The following is a 24,127-nucleotide window of genomic DNA, read 5'->3' on the forward strand; positions in this document are numbered from 1 at the left end:
CATTTACCTGTAAATGCATAACATACACTATAGTATCTCCCTGTAATATATACACAAATGAGCCTACCGTGAAGTAAACATGCTAAAAAATGCAGTGCTGAGGCAGTCGGCAGTGCAGTGTGTCAATACTGTAAAGTGCACCAACCTATTTGGAGTTGTGGTAGTGAGGATACATTAAATCATGACACTGAGCAGCAGCACGTCAGCAAAAGGTTAGACAATGTAATTAACTGTAAAGCATCCAGGGAGCTGCTGTGTCAAATCTGCACACTCTTACTACATACACCTTGTATTCAGATACACTTCATCACTCCAGGGAGAGCATGTCAGCAATTAAAAAGTAATGACTCACTCGCAACCAACCTGGAGGACTGCTCCTGTATGCACACATACCGTAGCACCATGCATCTGAGACAACATGCATGTTTAGGCAGAAACTAGCAAAATTCCTAGAATAGAAGAGGGCATGATGTAATGTCAGATGTTGAAGTATTTTTCAAAATCTTATCTGTGAACAACAAGAACTCCTCAATATTTGGGTATTGACTGCTCGCTGCCCACTTAATGACTATTGCTACACTATCCAGTCCTGCACTGCTAATTTACAGATCACAATTTCTAATCATTTTTAAACAATAGATTCTTCACTGAAAAAGACAAAAGCAGGCTTTTCGGTTCCAGCCAGCGAGTGTCGATTTTGTTTGCGGGATTGCAAACTATCACTGGCTGCTGTAGCTAGAGTCCTAAATAAGCTAACATTAACTTAATAAGTTGGCTGAAGATAGCATCTCCTGCTAATGTTTTAATGTTTCCAGCATGTCATCAGCTGATGAACTGATGTCGCTGAAATAAAGGAGCAACATTGTTGTCATATTGCAGTGTAGAGCTACTTGATATTATTTTAAAGGAGATATATTTAAGTCCCTAGTGTTCAAAATGAGCACTGCAGTCCAAATTGTGATTTAGAACCATAAACAGTATAACAGAGAAACCAGTATTTCAGTCTAGCATGTTTCCTCGATCTCTGATGAAATATCAACTTTGACACAATTGTTTTTTATGCAAATTGTAACAATCATTGCCAACCTTGAGATCTAAAAAATTCAGAGGATCTTGAAACCAAAGACCAATAAAATTTGAGTTTCATAGACTTTGTTTCCTTCATGCTAGTGACTTTCAAAGAATGGAAATTAAAAAAAATGGTAAACAGATGCCTGCAGATGACCACAGCATTTAGCCTTACCTACCCCAATTCCAAATTTGATTTCATTAATATGGTAGATGTATTGAGGAAAACTGAATACAGTGGGTGCAAGCAGCTCTCTTCCCAGTCGCATGCAGCTGATTTTGTTGTATGAGTGAAACAAGTGGACATTTAGAGCTGTGGGGCTTATACAGAAACAGAAAAAGGAAAAATATTTGTCATAAATCCTGAAAAATGTGGAAGAATTGTGATCCCGTGAGGAAACCAGGAGAGGACAAAAAAGACCTCTTGGCCTTTGAGGTAACACTCAGGTACAAGTAGTAGCAAGCTATTTAGCCGGACACGCTGTTTGTGTCTCAAGTTAGTGCAGAGCATTCCTTACATGTTTGCTGTTGTATTTTATTTTGTTTTGGACAGGCTGAAAAGAGACATCACGCCTAAACTCTTTAAAAACCAAGTGCTGCTCTGGAAACAGCACTTGCCAGACCTGTCTTGGCTTGTTACGGTCGCAAAGCTATGATTGGACAATCACAGTTCAGGCAAGCGGTTTAGAAAACGGTCACTTAGAAAAACACCCTGTTTGGTTTTAGGTGACTTAAGACAGTTTGAATGTCCTATGCATGAAGACACAGTTAAACCACTTCAATTCATATTAAGAGGCAATAGAAAACTTTTACTCACCTGCATGTAAAGTTTGATCCTTCACCGTCAAGGCAGGTGGCTCCATTGAAACACAGTGATACATTAACAGCAGCGTCTTTGCAGACGTCTATATCATTATCACAAGTTTTCCCTGTGTAACCATCCTGACAGAAGCACGCATATTTATCAATGAGGTCCACACACGAGCCTCTGTTCAAACAGGGACTGGAAGCACAGTCCTGTGAAAGAAAAGACATCAAACACTTACAGCCGTGAAGCAGTGAAGGAATGGATGATTTGCCATCTAAAATGAATAATGTAAAAAGAAGAAAAAAACAACTCTTCTTCATAATGAATTGTTAGTAGTTAAAAAAGGCACCTGATCAGATTATCCACTGAACTAAACGCTCACAGAGACCCTGTAAACAACTCAATGTTTTATCTCTGGAGTCTCTGGTGGCTTAAATCAATTAAGCATTAGCAATTTCTTTTAATCAGGTATTTGTACAATGCTTACATGATCCTGCTAGTTCAATTGACTTATCTTGTGGAAAAAAATCAATAGAGTTAGTGATACCAAAGGCCACACAAAGATTACAAAATTCTCCAGACATCTTGAGGATCGAGCAGCTTTATTAATTAAGCTCAACTCACATCAATGTTTTCCTCACATCTGCTGCCGGTCCATCCAGATTCACAGAGACAGGAGAAGGAATGTATTCCATCCTTACAACTGAGAAGGACACAACAAATTGATGAAAATACCACTACTTTATATAATCAACCAAAAAGCCTTCATATACGTTGGTCTTTTGCTGTATAGTTCATGCACAATCTTTCAAAGAAGACATGGTCTTTTGAATGAATGAGTATTTCCCCTTCAACGGAATTAATGACTATAATTTAGAGACCACTGAGACAACCTGTAAGTGCGTCACATTAGCTCCTTACAACATGTGACATATGTCTCCACTCACTGCGCTGGCAAGGAGTGTAATTAAAAATAATTCCATGCCATTTCTGCATGATTTGCAGTGTTTCAGTTTTAAACGACAGAGAAAAGTCTGTACCTCCCGTGAAGACAAGGCGCTGACATGCATTCATCAATGTTGGTATCACAGTGGAGCCCAGTGAAGCCATCAGGACACAAGCAGTGGTATCGATTAGAAGCGTCAATACATCTCCCACTATTTTGGCATGGGTTTGAAACACACTCGTCGATGTTAACGTCACACCGGGGCCCTAGGAAATGAAGCATAAGTAAGACAATACGTATTTAACAGCTTAACAAGAGAAAAGATTTTTTTGTGCCTCCGTGCTCAAACTGTTCAGGTAAAAAATATTACAGTGGGATGTATAGTTAAAGGGAAGTCAGGAACATGGATGACTGACCTTTGTCAAGTCTGGATTCAGGTTACTAATGAAGAGAAAAACTTTCAAATCCAATCCAAATTTATCTATAGAGCACATTTAAAAACAACAGTGCCAAAGTGCTGATAAAATAGAGCAAACAAACAAACAAAAAAAACAACACTGTACAATAATACAATAAAAAAAAAATAACAGAAAAAACATAAAAACAAAATATAAAAACCACACAATAAAACAAAAGAAACATAAAATTATAAAAGCAAAGCCATAAGAACAATGCAACCCTGATTGCATGTTAAAAGCCAAAGAATAAAAATGTAATTTAAGCTGAGATTCAAACACATGCAGTGTAAGGGCCTGCCTGGCGTGCAACATCAATTTGTTCCAGACTTTGGGGGCAGCAACTGCAAAACCATGGTCTCCTGTGTGATTGATCGTGGGACCATGAGGAGTGACTGATCAGCTGATTTATATAAACACATTTTTTAAACATCAGGAATACCAGGAGCCAGTGAAAGGAGGCCTGTAGTGGGGGAAACATGCTCCTACAAGCACTAAACCACTCCAAGAAACTACTGTTCAGACCTACAGATGAGAGTTAAGAATATTGTGGTCGACTTGACTTGAATATATGGATTTAATACAACACACATCTGTCAACAGAGAAGACCTTGGTACAGTGTGTATACATCGGCAAGCTTAAAGATACAATAGAAACACTCAATATTATACAGTCTTGGATCAAAAGAATCAAGTATCATCCTCTTTGTGTCCCAAGTGCTATTTTTATTGTCCTTGGGGCAACAGGATATCCTCTGTACATTTCTCCATCAACAGAGTGATGGATCAAAACCAACAAATATTTTAGCTCAATCTGTCAAAGAAAAATATGACTTATACTAGTTGTTGTCTGTCAAGAAGAATTGGATTGAGAAGTAAATTAGGGGACAAAAAGGTCGGCCTGGTTGTTGTGAAAATGGTTTGTTCTTTCAACCATACTCATATATTTTGGACGTGCACTAAATTAAGAACATTTTGGGAAGAGATTTTCAAGGCATTTAAGACAATATTTCTTTAAGATCTCAAAAGATTCAAGGATAGCACTATTGAGTCTAACACTGGAGGGCATTGATGGAAGAGGAAAAAATCTAACTTTTATAAATATTGACAACTGCGGCAATTATTAAGTGGATAAAACCTGACTTCCTGACATATAATATGTGGACTGAGAAGGTATGGGAAATTTTCCAGATGGAACAGGCAACGTACTCTTTGAGACTCCAAAAAGAAATATTCATTAAAAGACGGAGCCCTGCCGTCCCCATACTAACATAGTAAAGGGGTTTAAATCCGCCTACACAGTCTGCAGTATATATGTATCTTTATCTTCCCTAACTGAAGAAAAAAGAAAAAAACAGCAGGAAATTCTGAAAATGATTGTATAAGCTGCTGGAACTGAAATAAAAACTAAGTTAAAAAAAAAGATCTGCAAAATCACTCAACAAAAACATGTTAGTATGAAAATGTTAGTATACAATTTGTAATTGACAGATTAAAAGCTGCAAAACAACCAATATGCTCCTTTCAGTTACCAAGTAGTACCAGGGAGCTTAAAGATACAATAGAAACACTCTAATTTTCTACAGTATGTCTCACATCATACAGAATAACATAAATGCAGGACACTAGACAGGAGGACGCTATATTACATGAGCTGAGGACATCTGTGGACCAGACAGACTGACAAAACATAAAAAATTCTAATCTAAAGGTCACTGAGGCTTCTCAGGTCAACATGTCAGGCTTAATCATCATCAGACACTTATCAAAAGTTGTCTTTACTCATCGATTGTCCAACATTTAGCCTTTAACCACAAAACATCTATTCAAGTCTTTGTAAACTAAGCAAACAAACCAGACGTTTAATGTCTGAGTTATGACAATTCTGCAAAAAACTCAACTGCGTTGCATTTCGAATCTCTGGAGATATCACTGCACATGCTCCAGGACATTGTCCCATTTTTACACAGTTTTGTTAGTTTGACAAACTGAGAGGATAAAACTGCACTGGCTTTGTTTACTGCATAAAGAAATATGCTGACAAAATGCATCAGTGTGGCTCTTTCATGTTTTTAATAGTTTCTGGATGCAGTGGAGGTCGATGGCAGAGATAATCTATTGTATGTCTGGCCGAGACTTGAAAGGATGAATTCATTGTTGGTTTGTGTCTTTTCATGGGATTTGTCGATCAAAAAGACCTCCTCTATCTTTCAGTGGTGACCACAGGGTTATAAGCATGGTCAAGATATGTAATAATGATCAGAACAAAACGCATATCCCATTGACTATATTCAATGCTTTGTTGGCATTTTTCATTATTTTCAATAGCTTCAATAGATTACTGCATATGTTTTATACAGACATCAATGTATTTTTGAGATTATTTCATAACCTTGACTTTCATTAAAGTAATTCCAGCTCTAAAGCAGAGAAAATCCTGCTGTAGTTGTAATATCTCCAAGCAATCTGGATGAAGCTGCACAAGGACAGTTTTTTTTCCTGTGAAAATAAGGATACAAAGTTGGCTGAACTAAAGAACTCCCCATCCATTTAAACTGAGATCCTATTCGTCCTGTCTGGTCAAAGGAAATCCTGGTGTCAGGACTGTCCACAAGGCTGCAAATTAACTTTTATCCTTGGTGTCCCGCAGCTGTCCCGAATTCTACTTTCAACTGTCCCAGACTTAACAACGTTGTCCCAAATTGAAGATGCAATTTTTTGATAAAGGAAAGAAAAAATGTTACAACACAGCATTATACTGAAGCACTGTGATGCTGCACAGATATCCAGGCCGACACATCTTCTTCTCCAGATGTAAGAAAATGTGTTGTTTGGTACAGACCCCAAGAAATGTCACATCATCATGACTGCAATATTTTTTGTCAGTTAAAAACCGTTCAGTTAAAATTGAGATGAAAAACGATCATTCCCATTTTCCACAAATCACGAATCATCACAATAGCAATAAATCTGTCAAAATAATCATAAGCTTTTTTATAACCACACTGAGCAACCACTAATTCAATATAATGAATAGTTTAATAACTTTATTTCAGTAAATTGCATCACTTCATTGACTCACTCTGGTGTCCCAGAGAAGTTCTGCTAGTTGTTCACTGCACTTAATATCTGAATAAAAAAAATTAAAGGAGCAATATGTAGCAAGTGCACACGCAAGCAATGAATACAGCAGTCCAAATAACAAGCTGGAGCTATAAACTGTATATTAAATAGTTTTGAATTGAATTTAATATACAGTCTGTGGTTGAAGTGAATGTTTTCTCCAGCCCACTCTCTGACCAGCCCAGACTCTGTAAAGCTCAGGCAGGCTGCAGGAACACTGCAGGAGTGCAAGATGAGTGCAAGATTGTAATTCGACAATAAGAAGCGGCAGCGAGTCCTACACTGTAAGTTGATCAGCTGATTATAACTCAGTTGTCTGTTAATGTAAAGTTAAGCCATAATCCAAAATCAAAAACAACAGCCCATTGCTCTGAAAACACATGTAAGACTGAGTGAAGTGACAACCTGCCAGACTCCATTAACATACTGCTCAATTGAACTGTTATAACCATCTACAAGATTATTAATGATTTCTTATGACTCATAAACAGAAACTCACTCATTCTGAAAACATTCTGCATTAATTTTAACTCTAATGTATGTGAAACAGGCAAACAAAGAGTTATTCCAGCCTGGAATCGAAATTTCAACGGGGGGCACTGTGGCTGCAGTGTTGATGTCAGAGAGAGCGAACACTTCAACTTAACATGTTTCCTTAATCTCTGTTGACATTATGATTTATTACAGTAGATTACAGATATTAAAGATTTATTTATTTATGAGTAGTTTTCATTATTCTTTTAGTCATTCGTTGAGTTACTGTTTCTTTTTTGTTTTGAAGTGTTTGATCAATAAATGCATCACTGCAAACTGTAGTACAGATACAAGCCTGTTCCTGATTGGTATAGGGCGATGGAATGATGGTATAGGGCGATGGATCTCTCTCTCTCTCACACACCATAAGAGCTTGGAAGTGCTTGTCTGATGCAGCGTAGAACATGTGCTGGTGTCACCTCACATTTTTTTAAATTTGAATACTGAACATTTAAAATGATATAGTACATTCCATGACTGATAAATGTAATAATTTTATTTGTAATAATAAGTTTCTCCACTGTCCCAGAATTGTTCCAGACACTGCGTCTTTGTGTACCAGGTGTTATTTTTATGAGACATCCTTGATTTCGAGTGTCTACCTGAGTACTTTTCTCCATCAACAGAGAGTGATGGATCGAAACAATCGAACCGCCCAATCACTACAAACTTGTACAGCACACTTTTCATTATAGTCATCTAATCAGTGTGCTGGACAATTTTACCTTAGGAAAATCAAAGATATGAAAGATACAAGATCCATCACAGTCCACTTTATTAGCATTTATGCATTTTTATTATATTGAGCCAATAAGTATCCAATTGATGGGACAAAAAAAAAGTGGAAAATGGTTTGCAGTTTCAAATTTCTACAAAATCACTCAACAAAAACACACACACACACACACACACACACACACACACACACATACATATATATAGATGTATATATATATATATATACATATATATATACATATACATATATATATATATATACATACATATATATATATATATATACATACATATATATATATATATATATATATATATATATATATATATATATATATATATATATATATATACATATATATATATATATACATACATATATATATATATATATATATATACACATACACATATATATATATATATATATATATATATATATATATATATATATATATATATATATATATATATATATACATATATATATATATATATATATATATATATATATATATATATATATATATATATATACATATAAGTGTATAAGTGTAAGTGTATTTATTTGTAATTAAAAGACTAAAAGCTGCAAAGCAACCAGTCGGGTCCTTTAAGAGCAGAATACTGTCCAGAAGACGCTGCCTCACCGGCGTGACATGTTTTTCCTCTCTGGTCTTTTTAGTAACCTTTGATATTAAGTGATCACAGACTGACAGAGATGGTAAACATGAGCGCACGGCGTGTAGTTAACTGGCACTGCAGTAAAAGATTTATGGTTTCTGCAGCTGGAGTTATTTCTTTTTTATTTTATTTTATTTTTTTACCTCAAGTCACCTCTGGGTTACATGTTATTTTTCTGTTTCTGACAACATACAGCCTACCTTGAGCGCTTTTAATGAAAAGGATTTGCTACGAGACACATTCAAAGTCGCTTTAATGTGTGTCTGATAATTCTGTTTGACTCTACATTAATTATTACATAGAAAAACAGCCTTTAGTTTCTTGCTGGTATTAACTTTAATTATCAGTTTCCAGCTCCCACTAAATATCAACTGAATCAAAGCATGAAGCAGAAATAATATCTCCTACTGGAAGTTTTAAGCAAGTTTAAACCGTGGTTTTCTAAGTGAGAACTTGTTCAAATGGTTATTTGAATTTTTTGAGGATGGGATTAAGTGGCTGATGATAATAGGACTAATGACTTGGAACAGAATCAGTTTGTTATAGTGGCATATAAATATAACCACAGATTTCTAATGAACACATCAGCCAGTGATCAATGTACAGACGAGCCAGTAATACTCCATACTAAAGACAGATTTATTCTGCCTTGTGGGAGTAAACAAGTGTTAAAATGCTGACTCACTTCTGTCTAGAGTGATTTGACTGATCAATTATTTGATCAACAGAAAAAAGAACTCCATCTATTGTGCTTTTCTCTGTTTTTTAATGACTGTAAATTGACTCTGTCTTTGGGTTTTAATTGGTGAAAAAACACAAGCAATTTGAAGACATCAGCTTAAGCTTTGTGTAATTAATCAATTAAAGCTACTATAAGGGCTTTTTTAACTGGTTATGTCTCAATTTATCACTGATGCCTCAATATGACCTACATAAGTTACAAGACCGTCCAGGAGAAGATCAGCTGTTTCTGTGTATTTATTTTCTCCTTAAAATCAGATGAAACAAGTCTGTGTTTATATTTTCACAGGTGAAGTTACAGTGAATTGTGCCTTAGAGAAAAAAAAAAAAAAAAAAAAAAAAACAAGCAGGAGAAGATTTTTCTTTAGATCAATTTATTTTTGATGTTCCTTTGATTTTTGTGGTTATGGCGGTGGAAACTAACGCTTTTGGTCTCAAAAATCAACAAAATATTACAGTTTCTTGTAGTAGCTTTAATGGATAATAAAAAGAGTTGTTAGGTAAACAACTCTAATCTGGACTATAATTCATAGATCTTGAGGTTAAATTCAGTAAAAACTAGTTTGTGTTGAATTAAATTGATAGTCCACTGTTTTTGTTGTGTGTTTGTGTGTCCCGCTGATAGTAAAGAGCTAGAAGGAGGTGTACTACATTACATATTACATGGAAGTAATTACAAACGAAAAATAAAAGTGACTGTGAAACAAATTAAATAAAACAGCCAGCCAGTTTCCCAGAGTTCATCTGAACACACTCGAAGTGAGGCATTTCAGGTGTGGTGTTCACCATATCGAAAAAGTCACCAGCCACATTTCATTCTAGAAAAAGTGTCTCACTTATGCAGATAACACACAGAACATGTGATCGACTACTGGGCCTGTAGTATTTGTTAATTAGAGAGCAGTGAAAACTGTTCACAGATCTGTGGATGTCTGAAAACGTGTTTTCTGTAATTTGGGTGAGTTGATCCTTTCAAGTTTTTCTCCACTGCAAACGCAAAAAGTGGAACTACACACAGCTGAATCTGAAAGCTTGAAGCTCATGTGTCAAAAACAAAAATCAAGACAGCCAAACTCTGAGCACAATTACTTTGTTTTCACTCAAGTACAAATTTTAAATCACATTTTTGCAAACATCTAAACAAATCACATCATTTAGCATAATTTCATGTGGAAAACACTGGCCTTCAAAATGTCACACCATAATTACTGACTGGTCTCACTCACTTCTCAGCTGTTGAAACTGAATTGGCAAAACTCTGCAGTCGTGTGTCAGAGTGTAATAGAGGCTTCAGGTGACCTCTGCTGCGACGGGAAAAATGGAGCAGCAGGGAGAAAAAAAGAGAGGAAGAGGAAGAGCAAGCAACTATTTCTAGTGAAATCTGGGTAACTTCAGTTGACCATTTACTCATCACATCCCTGGAAAGAAATGTATTTGTACTGTGTAGTACTTTGCCAAAACAGAGAACATTTGTCTCAGAGATCAGAGAGGTTGCAGTATCATATTATAGTATGTATTTGGGAAGCTGGGCTTTAAGTTTAGCCCAATTGTAGCTCACTGAATAGACAAATGTGGATTGTATGCTACACTGATATAATGTCAATGCAATATGTTGATTTATGATATATTTATAGTACAATACAGCAACAGTCTTTATACTACATGTACCATAAAATTACAATCTATTTTGGGACCTAAATTTTACAGCAAAAAAATGAGAAAACAATGTAACACAGTTGTATACATATGAATGTGTATGATTGATTGATCGATTGTTATTTATTTTAGTGTCCTTCAACATGTGGTGCCCAACCCGTATGGGCTTACAAGACACTAAGCAAGCCAGGGTGACCACATGAAAAATCAATAATAACAATTCCACAAATTCAAAGAAAGGGAAAGTTTTAAAAGTCCATTTCCATGACAGAAGCATTTTATTATGTTCTCTGTCTTGACATGCATTTTCTATAAATCTTGCTGGGACAAAGGTCTCCTCAGTAAAGCACCAACGCAACATATCACATTCAACAAGGTAACAAGGCCTCATGAAGACAATACATCTATAAAAAGTATTTTGATGGTAGTGTTTTAAATGTACAACAAAGGTGTAAAGGTTTAGGTTAGCACTGCTGTCTCACAGCAAGGTCCTGAGTTCAAATCCCCCAGGTGACTGGGTCAGGGCCTTTCTGTGAGGAGTTTGCATGTTCTCCTTGTGTCTGTGTGGGTTCTCTCGGGGTTCTCTGACTTCCTCCCATAGTCCAAAGACATGCATGCTAGGTTAATTGGTGACTAAATTGCCCATAGGTGTGAATGTGAGTGGTTGTCTGTCTCTATGTGTCAGCCCTGCGATGAACTGGCGACTTGTCCAGGGTGAACCCAGCCTCTCGCCCAGGGTCAGCTGGGATAGACTCCAGCAGCCCGCGACCCTTCGGGAATAAGCGGTTGCAGAAATGAATGAACAAAGGTGTTTAAAATTGGTGCACTGTAACTCATTTGATAACATTCTGGTGGAACAAATCAGTTTTGAGAAGAGAGAACAGTGTTTAGTGTTGGGAGATTTGACAAAATGGTTGATTCTTTTTAGTTTTGTGTTAAGAATTTAAAAAAAAATATTGGGAAAAACTGTAAAAAGAAAAAAAATCTAATAGAGTGAATATTATTCATGAAAAATACATGTGTAGAGTAGTAATTACATGATATATGTATGACCTGAGCCCACTGGAAGAGCCACACGAGCTGCAACAACCGGCAGCCTCTTTAATGTCCCTGAAAGGACTCAGAGAAAAGCAGCACTGAACTAATGGAAAAGTGTGTCACATACTCTGAGCGCTGTACATGGTTATAGCTGTGACTACGCACATCAATGAAGACACAATCCTGCATTCAAACTGCACAGAGCCAAATGTGCTGACTCAAAGGGAACGCATGAATTATCCTCAAAACAACTGACTGTATATCTTCACTGTCCATCAGCTGCATTTAAGATAAGTCTGAGCTGTAAGTAAGTCAGCTGCTTTCATAGAGTTGATGGTATTCATTATTTATGCAGACCTCACAAAAATAGCAACCAGATCACAGTAGAAATGAAGGGGCGGGGAGAGTTCAAGCTGTGAAGGAAACACCAGATAACAGAAGCTGTCAGAATTAGTCTCCCTCCTGCCAACAAATCAGAACACAAGTTAGAAAAACACACTGATGACTGTTTATAGTCGTCTAAATGATAGCAGGTACGGCTTCAAAGAGATCCACTGAAGTTTGCTGAGGAATTAAAAATGAATGAAGAGGTTTTAGATGATTCTACACCCGGGCATTTTTGTGATGTTTTTCACTTAAGTGGTAAATAGATTATCCGCTACCCCTAAAACCTATTTGAGATTTCAAGAATGGAGAGATAAAAAAAATTATGACTGATCGTCGTTAATCATTTGGTTCGCTTTTCATCTGCGGGCTGAGACGGATGTAAACAAACATGGTGACAACAGGAGCAAGAATTTATTTATTGCCTCCCGTGTTTTACCATGAAAGAGAATAAATAAACTGTCTTTAGTGTACACAAAATCTATCACGTTTCTCGCGTTACAGAATATGAAATGACTCCTTTCTTGTGCCAAACTGATAACTTCTCCCATTCAGCCAAAAGGAGAGATACGCTGCAGCTGGAAAATTCACAGTTTACGCCTGCAAAGGTTAAAAACAATCACTGAACTGAAAATAGTAATAGAAATTTGCGACAGAAAATGAACTATGGGTAATGTAATACAGAAGTGTGACGAGAGAAATGAAGCATTAAGTGACAAATGATGGCAGGAAAATCTCTTATTCACTTAACACGCACATTTTTATGACACTTTCCTTTCACATTATCTGCAGACTGATGCTCCCATTTTGTATTCTGATGTTTTTATTTGGGAGTCATAAAATACTTCAGTCTCTGTCCTGGCATTACACACCCAATCTACAACATTAATGGGACAGTTCACCCCAAAATCAAAAAATAGATGTGTGTCCTCTGGCCTGTAGTGCTATTTATCCATCTAGATTTTTACACTGTGAGCTGCAGAGCTTTGGACGTATCGGCTGAAGAGATGTCTGTATTCTCACCAATATAAATGGACTAAATGGCTCTCAGCTTTGGATGCTTACAGCCAAAATAAAAAGGAAAAAGAAAACACATTTGAAAAATTCAACACCAGTGTCACTTTCCAAAAATCATGACCCACTTAAACAAAATAATCCACAGACAGACACTGTTTCTCTGGCTGTCTGTCATGTAAGAGCTACTTTCTCTCTGCAGTAGAATCTACCAGAACTACTTAAGAATCTACTGGAACGATTTTCTTTTCTACCAGAAACTACATGAAACTTCTCATAACGAGGTGTGCGGATTATCTTGAGTAACCAGGTCATGATTTTTGGAAAGAGAGTGTTTGAATGTTTTCTCTTCATGAAATGGTTTAGCTGTCAGTCTCATGATATACATGTTAATTGATGTTTTTATCCACTTTTCCACTTACTTATTGTAAAGTGTAGCTCCGATAGATTCCAATACAGAAAGAAAATAGTTCCTACATGAAACTGTTCACAACAAGGTTTGTGGATTATCTTGTGTAACCGGGTCATGATTTCTGGAACGAGAGCTTACTGTTGAGTTTTTCAAGTAAGTTTTTTTTTCTTGGTGCTTTGAGCACCACAAGCCGAGTGCCATTTAGTCCCATTACATTTGAGAGAAGGCAAACGTCTCTATGGCCAATACCTCAAAAACTCTTAATGTCTTTATGTACATTAAAAAATTAGACCAGCCTTCATAAAACTTCCCTTGGTAATTAATTAGGTCTTGCTAATAATAATTCAAAAGAGGCAATGTCCATCATCAGCTCTAACCATTCAATAAAAACAGGCTGTCTGACCATCCACCAAACAATCCTACCACTGGAAGTCCAAATCTTTGTTTGGACATACTTGGTGGTAGAAGAGACCTGTCTCCTAGTAAGAACAGCCGGGGAGATTCTGGCAATAGTTTATTCAACCACTCTTCAATACATTTGGATACTTGCTCCGATAAAGGACAGACAAATGAACAATCCCACAGTGAATGAAGAAAAGCACCTGGCTCCTTCCAACACCTCCAGCAGTAATTATCCTCCATGAGTACCATTCTTAAATTTAACCAGGGTATAATATTACCTGTGTATGATTTATTAGCGTGTAAATTTGCCAAGAGTACCTCTAACTGACCACCCTGCATCAGCCAATACAGTTTTACACATAATATGTATTTTTGATTTTGGGGTGAACTGTCCCTTTAAGAGGACTGAACTGTAAATGAGACATGAATTTACATACTGAATATTTGTGCACCAGCCTGGTCAACAATGGTCTGAAATAGCTTTAAAAATTCTAATACTTACTAAAGATGAATAAATACTGGTAATTTCAGCAACACTACAAAGGATCTCACTTGTTCAATGTGATGGATTAATGACAGAAGGACATGTAACCGGAAATCAAAGGAAATGAGGCTTAATTGTGATGAGCATTAAAATGTAGATTGGCACATTGTTACGCTGATACTTATGTTTGTGAGAAAAAAAATATTTTGAGTACTATAAGCCTAAAAACATATATACAAGTCATATGCTAACACAAGAACTGCCATGGGCTTCAACTGACATAATAAGTGAATTATATTGCACAAGCAGAAGATGTTATTCCATTCACATTAAATGATGTGCACTACATCTCCAAAGCAACAGATCTCTGCAGAGACCAAATATTATTCATCAAGTTCAGCCACCAAAAGACTAAATTTACTGATGCCAAACAACATTGCGAGGGCCGGAACATCATCATCCAACAATGTGCTGACTGAGGGAGCTGCAACAATGTGCTGATTGCAGTGTACTATCACTCAGGGGAACTCGCTCCTTAATGATGGGTGAAGAAGAGAAAAGAGAAGGTGACAAATAGTGTGCTTAAACCGTGATTTATATAAACAAGATTACCCATTAATCATGTTGCTGTAATGACTTCTGACCTCAGTACAGAACGCCTACGTACAGTTAAATAATACATTATTGGGACTGCAGAGCCTTTTTACACAAAAACACACTAAATTATGATCAGACAGCTGAGATTTACGCAGACTCTTAGGCTGAGATACAGCATCTGTTGAAGTGTTTGTCAATATGACACAAAATTAGATTGTATAAATAGAAAGCAGTATCACATATAATTTAGTTAGAGCAGCGATACTCAGCTCACAGCCTGCGGGCCAAATCTGGCCCCAAACAGGATGTCAGGCAGCTCTGCTACCATTTTCTAATTTAATGTTGCATGATATACCAAAATTCATGATTGGATTTTAATAATTTCTTACAAAATTTGTTGTGGGTTAATGTTGGTGCATTTCCACAAAAACTGAAGCAAATTTGAGGAGTGTATTTGTCTTCAGTTCAGCCTCTGACTAAACTACACCCTAAAAACACTCTGCTACTCCTGTCACGGACATCATTAACCTGCTGCACCCAAACTATGGAACTCCCTTTACATATCCATACACTGGACTCCATCACAAACTTTAAAACTGCTCTTAAAACCCATCTGTTTAAACTGACATACTCTCTCTCATTTTTTTGACTGATACTTAATGAAATGCATTACTATTATTATCATTATTATTATCAAATAACTCGCTCCATCAGGAGAAGTTTGATGGAACATCAGGGACCGTGATGGAAAAGTCTTTATCGCGTTTTCCCTGACAGTGTCATGTACGCTGGTACTGCATTTACTATTGTGTTTGATCCTTTGTCGAATACACTAAACTAAACTAAAAGCATCTTTCTGTTGTGTCCCTGCAGTTTATCTTCTGTCCCCCTCTTCTCTCTGTATGTCTGTGTGTTCGTGAAGTGAGGTACATCGGATCAGAGCGGAATCCGATGTGACTCGGGGTGTTTATTCCTCCAGAAGTTCCGCTCTGCCCCCGCTTCTCTGCCCCAAGAGCTCCCCGGAGCTCAGCAGCTGTCTGCAGGCGAGCGGCGGCCTGTCCCTCCACTCTACACTCTGCAAAGCACTCAACTGGCACTTAATACAATGGTGTCTGCGATACTGTATTAAGCACCATTTATATGGGGTTTGTGCTTTTTAAAATGTTTAACAGCTAAAGAGTACAGAGCCACTAACACTACCTACATGTCACTTCTAAACTACCATAGCTCTGTATTATCAGACAGAACAGCCAGTAAAAAAGGCACACTGACTCTCACTGTGCATTTAGAGGCATAACAGTGCTCACAGTGAACATAATGACCCTGAATAAAAGAAGTGACGGGGGTTCTGAAGTAATGTTTTACTGGAAATGGCCGGTTGGTGGAATCATGGTCTGTAGATTTAGAACTACTCATAGAATATTGTGCGGGCAGCTCTGTAATACATAATACAGAAACATTTGACCCAGTAAATATAACCACAGATTAGAAAGTTACCCACAAATGTATAAAATGAAATTAAAATGAAATAATTAATTACAAATGTATTTTGTACACTCTGTCGGTCTCATGGTTTTGACGTTCTGCTCTGATCTGTTGAGTATCAAATCAAATCAAATCAAATCAAGTCTCAAGTATCATGATAGTACACTTGTTATTGGTATCAAAGTCAAAATGTTGGTATCGTGCAACACTTTTCTAATTCATAATGTGACACACTGTTTTTCCCAGGAAGGAGATATATGTGATGGTCTTTCAGGCTGTGCAAAGATCCAGAGGATCAGATGGTGGATTCTGCTGGTGAAGAATGTTGTATAAACTGCTCCAGTTATTAAATGCAGTAAAATGTTCGATTCTTTCAATCTTTGCACCAAGAGAATTTAGTTCATAAGTCAGTCTGTTAATTTGAAAGTATAGAATTTCAAAGAAAGATGATCTATGCAGGGGCCTGTCCAGACTTTTTTGACTGAGTTGGCCCAAGCAGGACACTGTCTTGTGCAGGGGCATGAAGTATGTGCATTAGCATTAATTTACCATTTCTAATATCTACTTTCATTCCTAACATTAAAGTATATTATAGTTCCTTACATTCCTGTGTTTAAAATTCTTATTTAAAAGAAAAATAGTTCAATCACAGCATACCAGAGTGGCACCATACAGATACAATATAAAACTTTCATAGTTTATTCTTTAAGTCCTTAAAAGAAAGTGTAACTTAATACTACCTCTCTCCTCAGGCTGTGAGAGTCCTCAGCAATTCACTGTGAAAAATATGATTTATTATTTGTAATTGTTTAGTTATGCATTTGCTTTATATAGATTTTGCATTTTTTTGTTTTTGTTATTAGCAAAAAGGCAACTACAGCTAACCTCTCATTATATGACACTGTGATGTAAAATGAACCATACAGTAAATTAGCCTGGAAAAAAAAAAAAAACTAAGAAGAAAGCAATGCATTTTTAACAATACTCGTCTGGACCAATCATGCCAGAGGCCAGTGCCTCTTCATGCCACCATGCTCTAGAAACATCCCTAGAGGTATGCTCCTTCCTAATTTTTATTCATCTTATCTGAGCTCAATAACACTACTATTAATCTTTGTTTATTAACTGGGCCCTGACCTCCTGTCACTTTGCAAAAATGGCCCACAGGCAAATCAAGCTGAGTATCCCTGGGTTAGAGCCATATCTAAAAACTGTTACTGAACAAGTGATTCTTATTGACTCCTGACTTGCTGAGAAGTAAAGAGCACTGCGAGATGAAAAAGCACAAGTTTAATCTTAATGCCTTCCCTCTAAGTGGGTCACACTGACTATAAGAAAGGTAAAAAATAATAGCAGGAGCTGGCAGAAGTGTGAGAAATGTGAATAAAACAATTTTCTGGTTCCTTGTTTCAATTATTCCTCAGAGCTTGAACATGTTACAGGTGAAAAAAATTACAATTCCTCACTTTATAAAAGAGAGGTAATTAGCTGCTCTTAGGACCAGATGTTTTACTGAAAGAGCAAAAAATATAAATGTACTGACTGACTGACTGACTGACTGACCACTAAGAAAATTCAATATGGGTGGTGATGCATGCGGGAATGAAGTGTCATTATAGCTTAATCACATCCATGAAAGTGAGTAGATACAGCATTAGACTGATGTATTAGTAAGCTGCTTCAACTGTTCTAGTCAAAATGAATGTTGGCATTCGATATGCAAAAAACACCCCTCGACTTCCCTGATGGCTGAACCAAATAATATGATAATACCATCAAGTGACACAACGAGTTACACTACTTCAGAGATAGAAGGGATGACACATCATAGCATCAAAGCAGAATAACATTTCAGTCAATTCCGATCAGGCTGCAAAAACATGAGGCGATGAATCACTCGAAGATGGCGAATTTACAACAAAAAGGCTTGAGGAGTAATGCATTACGTGTAACGGGATTACGTAAGGATACCAAAAAAAAGTTAACTGTATTCCATTATAGTTAGAGATAAAAAAGACGTAATAAGATTATGGATACATTTAGTAAAAATGTATCATTCAAGAACTCAACATCTAATTAGAGAAACATTTACGGGTCAGACCAACCAGTAACGGTAATGGTAACAGTAACCACAGACCAACTGCTGTTAGGTACACAGACCAAGCACTAACATTAGCTACACAGAAATCCAAATTTAGCTGGATAACCTGTCAATAGACCCTTTTACAGCTGACGTCATCGAAAAGCTGCGTGTGCATTTTTCGGCAACAGAAGTAGTGGTCTCCCCCAGTCATCCAGACGCATTCTCAAGCTTCAAAGGTTGAATTAAACATTTTACCAACAACAAAATCACCAAATTGTCTGTTTGTTGAGTATTTGATACTTCAGAATCGATATTCCAGCGGTCAATATAAGTTGTTCAAAATTCCCGCAGGATCATGACCATCTAAGAGCAACTAGTCACGTCTACGGCTGCAAGCTATTAAATGTGTTGACGGGACTGAGGACGCGATTAAAACTGCCCGTGTTTGTAGCGGCCCATTGACAAGCTCTGCCGTACTTCTGTTGCCAAAATGCACACCTAGATTTCTCATTGTCACAGGGTCTATACTACTAATACTACTAGTACTTACAAATACTTATTGTAGTTTACTTGAAGTTTGAGTGTGAATAGTATACATAACAAAATACATTTAAATGCACTACCTTGATCAATCAAAACATGCATTCATGGGGACAAAAGTAGGTATATATGGACAAATAATTAATAAACTTAACCACCAACACAAAACATTACATTAGGCTCAACAATTTCACCATTCGGTGTTGAGATAATCCAAAAGTAACTGAAAGCAATCAAGCTACATTACCTTAATATTAGGATATTTGGATTCATTTACTCACTACATTTTTTGAATGGTAACTAGTAATTGTATTGGAAAACATTTTTAAAGTAACAGTCCAAACCGTGACTATAAGACCAGAGTAAAAGGGAGTTACATGAAGGTGCAGCAGCACCACAAACCCGTTTGTGTTGTTTGTGTGAGAAGTGGCAATGCTGTTACAAGCGTTACTAGAGCAAATATTTTGTATGAGTTCTAGTTGGTTTGAGCCAATCCAAACTGTATCCTCTGGCCGCTTGCTCTCTTGGGGAACCCTGTTTCCTCAGATGAGCTTAGAGCAACAGAAAAAGTAATGACTTGTACTATGCTGTGCGTAGGCCTAATAATAAAAGCTGCTTCTGTGGGAATTGGGCCATGCGTGTCAGGTTCGGCTCTCCAGAGTAGCAATACCTCAGAGACTTCCCCCCTCTCTCAACTGGGGAAGGATAAATTGATGATACAGTGTGGAAGACAAATGAAATTAATCTTCCCAGTACCTGACAGGAATCGGCTTTAGATAGTGCACACACACACACACGTGTACACACACACACACACACACACACACACACACACACACACACACACACACACACACACACACACACACACACACACACACACACACACACACGGGCGCTAAAATAGCTTGATATCCGTCTGAGTGGAAAATAAGACAAATGGATTGAAGTAAAACAACAATAGTGTTCTGAGACTAAAGAGGCTGATGAAATGAAATAAAGGCAACTAACAGCCACTGAGACGTTTTCATCAGATAAAACAGGTGACATGAATTTATCTCTTGTTAGCTTTACTGAAAAGCAGGCACTGTATCTTCCACAGGCAGACGGGCTAATTAAAAGCAAGCATTGTGAAACAGTTTTTTTTTTTTTTTTTTTTTACATTAAGCCAGATCTGTGTCAGAGCTGCCTCTGCGGCGTGCGGCCTGCAGGAGCCGCAGTAAGCTTTTTAGACTCTCATATTGATCTTGATGTCACCTGAGGGCAGAAGAGCTACCTGAGTATCCAGGGCGACAGACACACTTGAAGCCTCCGGGCGTGTTGATACAGATGCCCTCGTGCAGGCAAGGTGAAACTTCACACTCATTCACATCCAGGTCACACAGCGTTCCAAAATAACCGGGAGGGCAAATGCAGTGGAACCTATAAGGAAGATGTGATAACACTCGATCATTAGGAAATAAAGCCCAGTGAAGACCAGTGTGTAACAGCAGGGATCTTGCATATTTTCCAGTTCAAATTTCCAGACTTTTCAGTTGATTTTTCAGACCATATTTGTTTTAAATTAGATTTTTATTTAATACATATGCAAGCTACATTTTGAGTCAAAATAGTTACATTTAATACTTAAAAACCTTGCATTATAGCATAGGTCTCACGTATTTGCTGTTCATAAATGCATCAGGACATCACATACCAGCGTTTTGGTTTGGTGAAACATCCTGAGCACAGCAAAGCAATGAGAAAAAGTAAGAAAGTGCATGCAGAGGGCTGCAGGGTGCCTGCAGATACAGACACCATCACACACTTCTGGTGGGTCATAAGTGATGACTGAGAGGGATTATGTTTATATGAGTCTACGCACTGTCATATGAGGAAAACAATTATAGAAACAACAGGGAAAACAGAAACAACCCTTTTTTTTTAACCTTTTTTAAACACTGAGATTGAGTTGGGAGCTGATTAACATCATTCCATAATATGGGTCCTTTATATTTTACAGAAAATTGTCTGAGACGTGTTTTAACCCTCATCGCCAAAGATGTATGTGCTGTCTTTATAAAATAGGGTGTGTCTTTTTCTTTTTGTTAATATCTTAATGAGTTTTTATCATACAAGCATGATAAAACTGACACACTTTCCAATGATTCCACTGACAAATAATATGATTTTTTGAATTACATGAATTAGAGAAAACAAAATGTTCATGTTGTTCAGTTCAGGAACTCGAGCTCTGCAGTCCCCACACCCACTCACCTCCCCTTTTATCTTTTGTGGTCAAACATCAGTGACATGAATAACTTTATAGTCTATTTGAATGAGCAGAATGGGTCATTTTGTCATCCTTACATTTGAATGACCAAAACAATTTGTCAAAGTATTTGCTTTTCATAGTTATTTGTGCACACGATCAGAAACTATTGTTCACAATGTCTGCGTTCTCTGTTGAGTTAAGGAAAAAGAACACAAACCTGGCCTGCAAACTGCTTTCATATTATTGTAAGTGAGTTTGTGCCAAGAATAAAAATATGAATCACTGGAATCGCTGTGTTTGATGTTGCTGAAATTTTCAAAAATATAAAAGCATGACACAGTCAGCAGTTTCTCAGTTAGGACTCAAAGGGTTAACAGACAGTTTATTTACCTTGAAACAATTTGCAGCTTCAGAAATTTGTGTCTATGTATTTATTCATTTAATCAGAATTTCAACATTTTTAAGGGATGGAAACACATTGGTATCATCTGCAAATAAGATAGCACATGCACAGTTTTGGAGACAAAAATAGCTTTGTTTTCCCATTTGGAAACCTGAGCCATCAGACTTTGTATCTGGGATTGTTTGGCAGGGCCTTGGAAAACTTGCATTTGTATCCAAGGTAGAGAGATGGATGATGCTCCACTCTCTGCCCAAGGAAGAAGTAAACTAACAGGTGTTACTGATACTCATATTATTTTCCCTTAACGTATTAAATAAATATGATATTGTTTCCTTGAAATCACATGAAACAACCCGGTGTTTCATTTTCCAGACAGAGTTACAGTTAGTGGTATGTTGGTACATCAGTTAAAAAGACGCAGGAGATTTGGATTTAGAAAATGTTTCGTTTTGTGGTTATTGTGGTGGAAATGCCTTCACTTTCTTTTCCACAGTGGCCTCCAAAATCAACAAAATATAAAAACTCCTTGTAGAAGCTTTCAATAATTTATTTTTCGCAGCATCTCTGCAACCTTGTTTATTCACTGTGTCCAAGGGATGAGGTTGAATGCAGCCATAAAGATCATGATTTCCTTAAGCAGAACATATAGTCCATTTTATGATAACTACATCATTGTAGAACTCACAAGCAGGACTTTCCACAGCCACTGGGGCCAACGCACCTAACCTGCGGGCGTCTGGGGGCATAAAAGCCATATAACATTTGGCCATAAAAAACACAATTTGGTACAATTTTCCATACCAATCTTCCATACTTCCATACTGCATAGGAGCCCTGTAGCATACATTTATCTTTATCGTTATTTCTGTATCTTTAAAATAATCAGAATGATTTCCCTCACACTGCGGGTAAACCTGCACACACTCTTAAAAAAACAGTGTGTATTCCAAACCTATTAAGATAAACTGCTGATTAAAACCCATGTTTTATTCTCCAGCTGACCAGCAGCTCTTCACGCTGAAATTAACAATATGGCAGCAATTAAGCCTCCCTGTGTGTAACTTCATTTGAACCATGTTTGACAACTTATTACTAAAGGGAAGAGCTTAACCTGTCCAATAATGAGGTTTACTCAATTCAAATCCCCCTCTGCAGCCGCTGGTGGGGTCTAATATCCCCTGACCACACACCTCAGAGGAGATGGTTATCCTGCTCGAGTGAGATAATAAGAAGACATGTCATTAGGCACCTCTGTGTTATCATCCTCCTATCAAACTCCATCTTTTGATTAGTTAAACATCATTTTTTATCAGTAAACCAGTTACATCAGTTCAAATCTTTGTAATATGATGAACGGTATTTATTGTCATGTGGAGAACAGAATGGCCTAATTATGTAAACTTTGGCTAGACCGTAAAGAGACATCAGTCCAGAGGTGGAAAATAACTAACTATGAATATTATGTCACTGTACTGTCTTGTAGGATTTTTCTGGTATCTGTACTTTACTAGAGTATTTATTTTTCTGACAACTTTTTACTTTTACTGCCCACATTACTGTAGTTTTAATGCATTTGAGTGGAATTATTACTGTATTATTTCACTGTAACAAAACAAAAATCAACACAAAAGACTTAACAAAACAGAAAAGATGTGAGGTAACAAGAAACAAAAACAATGTAAAAGATGAAATTTGACTAAAAATGAGGTGACAAGATGAAAAACAACATTAAAGAGATTAGAGACAACAGAACAAAAAATATTATAAAAGAAATTACAACACAAAAAAGACCTAACAAGACAAAAAAAACAATATAAAAGATGTAAGAAGGCAAAAAAGATGTAACAACAGGAAAAACAACAATACGAAAAGAGGAAAAACGAAGATATAACAACACTAAAAACAATGTAAAAGACGCAAGATGAAAGACAGTGGGGGAAACTCGTCTACTGTGCACAGAAACAGCTGATGGAAATGTCCTTCAGAGGGCAACCTTTTACTTTTATACTCTGAGTACATTTCAGAGCCTGTACTTTTTCACTTTTACTTGAGTAAAGAAGTTCAATCAGTACTGCTACTTTCACTTCTTTTTTTTTTTTTACACAAGTATCTGTACAGAATGTGTGTCCTTTTATAATAACAATGAACACTTTCTTTACTGCCTGGAACTGTCTGCTAGCCAGTAACAACTCTATTTTTTTCTATTTCTATTCATAGTATCTTAAGAGGAAGGATGGTTAACATGCGACAGCGAGGCCTCAGTGAGAACACTGAAGAG

General features: G+C 36.9%; 1 protein-coding gene across 1 annotated transcript in view; it reads right to left on the minus strand.

Annotated features, from left to right (window-relative positions):
* The window catches only part of eys (EGF-like photoreceptor maintenance factor), a 266,834-nt gene that overhangs the window by 112,123 nt on the left and 130,584 nt on the right, over positions 1–24,127 (minus strand). The window contains exons 29-32 of the mRNA XM_084736538.1: positions 20,469–20,614; positions 2,917–3,088; positions 2,501–2,579; positions 1,886–2,085 (exon numbers count right to left, since the gene is read on the minus strand). Of these exons, the coding sequence (XP_084592664.1) occupies positions 1,886–2,085; positions 2,501–2,579; positions 2,917–3,088; positions 20,469–20,614 (597 nt within the window). The remainder of the gene's footprint in view (positions 1–1,885; positions 2,086–2,500; positions 2,580–2,916; positions 3,089–20,468; positions 20,615–24,127) is intronic.

Source organism: Lutjanus erythropterus, chromosome 14 (genome assembly GCF_056507025.1).
Source record: "Lutjanus erythropterus isolate fLutEry1 chromosome 14, fLutEry1.hap2, whole genome shotgun sequence".
Taxonomy (NCBI): domain Eukaryota; kingdom Metazoa; phylum Chordata; class Actinopteri; order Lutjaniformes; family Lutjanidae; genus Lutjanus; species Lutjanus erythropterus.